General features: G+C 43.7%; 1 protein-coding gene across 1 annotated transcript in view; it reads right to left on the reverse strand.

Moving 5' to 3' along the window:
- LOC126285291 (protein qui-1) overlaps positions 1–4,412 on the reverse strand; it is a 1,482,105-nt gene extending 1,477,693 nt beyond the window's left edge. The window contains exon 1 of the mRNA XM_049984579.1: positions 4,119–4,412. Coding sequence (XP_049840536.1) covers positions 4,119–4,241 — 123 coding nt within the window. The 5' untranslated portion in view covers positions 4,242–4,412. The remainder of the gene's footprint in view (positions 1–4,118) is intronic.
- Positions 4,413–6,000: the final 1,588 nt, after the last annotated feature.

Consider the following 6,000-nt stretch of genomic DNA (forward strand, 5'->3'; position numbering starts at 1 on the left):
ACGAGGCACCCTATCGCCGCATCTCTAAGCAACGCATTCGCGAATATCGACAGTGCTGGTTTAAAGAGTGCTTACGATCGCTTCAGGACAAAATTGGAGGTGGTCATTATTGCTGAAGCGGGTAATGTTACTCTTGAAAGATAGTACTACTTGAGCCGTAGTAAAGTTAGCTTTGAAAAGCGCGCCGCAGCGCGTACCGTGAAACAGTCGCCCTCCGTTTTCTGGCGTTGGCGCCGTTGTCGCAATTGAAGGCTTCGGTGTCTCCCTCTAGCGGGAAAGGGAGAAAGTGGGCTGTTCGGGTGGGTTTAAGAAGTGGCTGTATGGGCTCTCGTGGAGAGTTGTCAGCCGGGGCATCAAAAAGCGACTTCTCTGCCGGTGCTAGAGGGACAGCACGCAGACCGCGGCATCAGCGTAAGCGAGGCGATCAGCGGCTCCGTGGTATGAGGCGTCAACTGCTCGTCGCGAAAGAAATCTTCCTAAACGTGGGTCCGCAAGGGGCCTAATCTACAGTTCGGCCGTATGCTGTCGACCGGCGAGGAAGATCCGAAAATCGGCACGCCTACCTGCGTCCGTTGACACGGCTGGCAGCGCGCGGCTCGTCAGAGCATTTGGAGGTGCTGCGTTGGCTCGGTCCTGGGAGTCTTAATGCACCAGAAGTTGAGTATTGATTGTAACCAGATTTTATGAAGTTTAATTGAATTCAATTTACTTATTCTTGTTAAATATACCAGCCGTATTTTTTTTGGAGTTTCCCGCCATTCGCTCTCATCTGCCCACCCGCAGGAAGGTGGTAATATTAGAAAGGTTGGTACGTTTGTCCCCTTTTGAGGACGAATGTGGTAGGTGGGGGGGGGGGCAAATCTGTTGTTCGGATTGCTTCTTTCCCCTCTCAGCTTAACTATGGAATTATTCAGCTGTTAGCCTCTGCCATGTCTGTGAAAGTCTAAGGCACCAATGACTGTACTGTTTAAAATGCAAGGAACTAAGACCTGATCCATTTTCTCTCCTGCCATAACTAGTATAACTAGACTCACGTGTATGAAAGAAGAAAAATTCCTTTTTCCTCGTGGTAAGAACTAGTCAATTGCATAACGACTTCCTGCACATCTGGAAGCTGTAACTTACCTACATTTGTGTTTACGTATATTTGGCTGTAATAAGCAACGTTCTTAATGTATGCCGTAGTGGATTTTTTATATTGTGTCTAGTCAGCAAAAACTTAGTGTCTTTTTCCAATTCAAAACCTTTTAACGCTTTTTCTCAACGTCCTAATGTGTTTTATACAGGTAGTTGGTTATTAGTGTGTTTTCTTGCCATGCGAAAGTTTGCCACTTCATTACGGGTAGAAATTGTTGTCATGAAAGGAGAATGGTTTGCCGGCCGGGGTGGCCGAGCGGTTCTAGGCGCTACAGTCTGGAACCGCGAGACGGCAACGACGCAGGTTCGAATCCTACCTCGGGTCTGGGTGTGTGTAATGTCCTTAGGTTAGATAGGTTTAAGTAGTTCTAAGTTCTAGGGGACTGATGACCTCAGAAGTTAAGTCCCATGGTGTTCAGAGCCATTTGAACCATTTTGAGAATGTTGTAATAGTTCGCAAGTCCTACCTGGCGTGCGCTTCTGTTTCCCGTAAGTTAACTGGCACAAATTTGTAATTTTTTTTAAATATGTTTTGCAAATAATGCTATTAACTGTGAGTGTTCCCTCCCCGTGTACATTACTCATGCGTTTTGGCTTTTCTATTTTGAGAACTTTTGTAAACAGGATTATCTTTATATGTTGCAAACAAATTATATTCTGCGCCATTTAATGAGTGGAGTGAAATTCACCTGTAATGTAGCTGAGCTTGAAATATTATACAGCGTCGCGTTGTATACGTTAAATTGCTTGCCTGTACTTGCCTTTTACTGACGTGAAACTTTTTATAATAATTTAATAATTTAAAAGCCCTTTCCTATCGTAACATATTTGTTAAATGATTGTTGGTCTTTTTAAAAAAATATCCTGAAGTCTTGCACCAAATTTAAATAAAGAGTGTTACTGAAAATGGTGTGTAATTTCACCCGTTATTCCTTGGCACCTACATCCCCTTTACATTTTGTGTATGGATTGAGATTAACAACCTTTAGTGAACCAGTAGTAATTATACGGTTCACTACTTACACGTAAATTTATTTACATTTGTATTTTGTTTTAATAAAATTCCCTTTAAAAAAGTTTCATTTGTCCGGATTTATGAGTCATGTCCTGTACATATAGCGTTGATGAGTACGGACGTAACACAGTACCGGACTGAATTTCCAAGAATGATTGCCTTTCTAAGTTGCAGGGTCCAAACAATACATATCGAACGGGCGATCCTAAATCTATTAAGCGACTCTGGTGGCGGGCGTTATGTGTATGTTTACGGTGGTCACTACAGCAACGGCAAAAGAAGAGCATTACAAATATACTTGTAATTACAAAGGAGACGAGTTACTTTATTCGTTTTCGGTGTTGTCGTCATGTGAAAGATCATGTGACGTGTACGTTACAGGAACAATTCCCTTTTTGCCATTAATTCGCGGAGGTGTGTTACTTGGAGCAACTAAGGGAACGAAGGAAAAGAGATGAAGATCACACATATAACTGATCATAACGCCAGCCACCAGAGTCGCGGATCGATTTAGGAACACCCGTTTGATACGTATCGTTTGGTCCCCGCGACATCGAAAGGCAATCATTCTTCTGCATTACGGTCCTTGTCTTGCCAGGTGAAATAAATGCAGAACTAAAGAAAGTAAATAATTCTAAAGGTGACGCTATCACGTTACTGAATCGTTTCAAGATGTAATTAATGAGAAATAAAGGCAGACAGCGACGAAGCTGCAAGAAATGATGAGGAAGAAGTGTTGTTGTTGTAGTTGTTGTGGTCTTCAGTCCCGAGAATGATTTAATGCAGCTGTCCATGCTACTCTATCCTGTGCAAGCTTCTTCATCTCCCAGTGCCTACCGCAACATACATCCTTCTGAATCTGCTTAGTGTATTCATCTCCTGGTCTCCCTCTAAGATTTTTACTCTCCACGCTGCCCTCCAATACTAAATTGGTGATCCCTTGATGCCTCAGAACATGTCCTACCAACCGGTCCCTTCTTCTTGTCAAGTTGTGCCACAAACTCCTCTTCTCCCAATTCTATTCAATACTTCCTCATTAGTTATGTGATCTACCAATCTAATCTTCAGCATTCTTCTGTAGCATCACATTTCGAAAGCTTCTATTCTCTTCTTGTCTAAACTGTTTATCGTCCATGCTTCACTTCCATACGGGGCTAAACTCCACACAAATACTTTCAGAAACAACTTCCTGACATTTAAATCTATACTCGAAGTTAACAAATTTTTCTTCTTCAGAAACGCGTTCCTTGCCATTGCGATTCTACATTTTATATTCTCTATACTTCGACCATCATCAGTTATTTTGCTCTCAAATAGCAAAACACATTTACTACTTTAAGTGTCTCATTTCCTAATCTAATTCCCTCAGCATCACCCGACTTAATTCGACTACATTCCGTTATTCTCGTTTTGCTTTTGTCGATGTTCATCTTATACCCTCCGTTCAAGACAGTCCATTCCGTTCAACTGCTCTTCCAAGTCGCCTGCTGTCTCTGACAGAATTACAATGTTATCGGCGAACCTCAAAGTTTTTATTTCTTCTCCGTGGCTTTTAATACCTACTCCGAATTTTACTTTTGTTTCCTTTACTGCTTGCTCAGTATACAGATTGAATAAAGTCGGGGAGAGGCTACAACTCTGTCTCACTCCCGTCCCGACCAATGCTTCCCGTTCGTGCCTCTCGATTCTTGTAACTGCCATCTGGTTTCTGTACACATTGTACATAGCCTTTTGCTCCCTGTATTTTACCCCTGCCACCTTTAGAATTTCAAAGAGTATTCCAGTCAACGTTGTCAAAAGCTTTTCTGAGTCTACAAATGCTAGAAACGTAGGTTTTGCTTACCTTAATCTAGCTTCTAAGATAAGTCGTAGGGTCAGTATTGCCTCACGTGTTCCAATATTTCTGCGGAATACAAACCGAAAGGAAGAAGTACAGGGGTACAATGGTGTAGGAAAGCGTGCTTACCTTCCGAGCCGTCACCGTGGAGGTGAGCCAAGCGAGCTTTACCGAGCGGCAGCGCTCCGCCCTGGGGCACTGGGCCAGCACTCTTGCTGAAGGCAGCTCCTCCGACACCGTGTTGCGCCGCATACTGAAGTGAGGTCGCAAACCACGAAGTATCTCCAACAGCCCTCGCTTTCCGATCTGGACCTCAGAAGGCTGCTCTTCAAATTGGTCGCACGCGTTCACCTAACCACCGCCCCCGATATTCTTCGCGGAAGACGTGGCGGCCGACCCGGAGTTCCATCCGGACGACGCAGACGTCGCTAAGCCGGCCACCGCTGCACTGCCCGCCGCTCACGCACGCTCGCGATTTATCAATACTATGCAGGATCCGGACGTCCGCCCGATACGATCCCAACAGCTGAGCCACTTGAGACGAACACATTTCCCGGGGCACGTGAACACGCCGGTGGACAGCCAGGCTTCCTAGTCACTGCCGCTGCGCGGCAACGCGACGATAGGTGAAGACGCGAAAGGCGAACATGGGCCAACAATGTCTACACATAATGCCCAGCACGATGGTACCGTGGACTGTGTCAGTTCAAAAGCAATCACCGCACGTGTTAAGGGAGAACGACAAGATTTTATTACACAGTTCGATCGTATACACATTGAACAATTTCGCCAAAATATTAGGCGCCAACTCCAAAAAACAACGATTCTGTGAGCGTTCGAAGCCGAGCCTGTACGACACGCTGGCGTTAGGGAAGAGGTTGCCACAAGTCCTTATCGATACCAGCGCTCCTATTTGTACCGCTTTCAGTAAATCTGATTTTCTCCAGCGTTGTTTCAGCGGTTTTATTTAAAATGCGAACAAAAGTTTCAATAGTCTCATTTGGGGATACGCTGCAAAAATAGGAACCAGCCGAAATTATCAACACTGCTTCAAATTTGGCCGTATGACTATTCAATATTGGCCATGCTGCATTAACCAAGTGGTAAATGCCCTTCAAATCTTATTTGATGTAACACTGTACCTGACTGTCCCTGTTGTAATTTTCAAGAATGATTGCCTTTCCAAGTCGCGGGGTCTAAACAATACATATTGAACGCGAGATCCTAAATCGATCACTCGACCCTGGCTACGAGATGAAATGCACCGATTCTGTCAAGATAGAGACGCAAGCGGTGATCCACTCAGCAACGAAAAGGGCTTTGAGGACGGAAATGAAGGCAGAGAGCGGCTAACTACTAGCCGGGGTGATCCTTATTACAAACTAGGCATCGTTGATACCCCGAAAGTTTCAAACTTCGATCACTTTTTTTATATATAGTAACTACATGACGCATATTACTCGCACTTTCCTCAAAGCCAAGCTTTTCGCTAATGCTGTCGTTGCCCACACTATAATTTTTGCCTCAATTTAATGATTTTTGCCCTCCCCTAAAGCAAACTGAATTCTCTTCCGTTCATTGCAGTAGATTTTGTATATGTTGATATTTAGTATTTTTCGGCCAAAAAAGAGGAGTCTAAAAACGGGCATACTTTCAAATATCTATAATCTCGCCAATAAACAGTTTTTGCAGGTCGCTGCGATGAACTAAAAGTACATGTGTAATGATTAGGGTGATATCTTAAAACTGTGTTTCAGAAACCACAACCGGAGTTACAGCGACTACCGTCGACCTACCTCCTTTCAGAGCTGCCACAGGAAAATCCCAGTTATGCAGTGAAGATATTAACATTTTTCTAAAAAAAAATACCAATTAAAACTTCAATATATGATTTATTCACTGCAGCAGTCCCTACTTGTTTATTATATTTCAGTAGGGAGAAAAAAAGATCCTGAATTTGAGCAATATTTTCGTGTGCATCCTGTCGTTTCCCCTTAAGTCATTTATCTCA

The sequence above is a fragment of the Schistocerca gregaria genome, chromosome 8 (assembly GCF_023897955.1).
Source record: "Schistocerca gregaria isolate iqSchGreg1 chromosome 8, iqSchGreg1.2, whole genome shotgun sequence".
In the NCBI taxonomy this organism is placed as follows: Eukaryota; Metazoa; Arthropoda; class Insecta; order Orthoptera; family Acrididae; genus Schistocerca; species Schistocerca gregaria.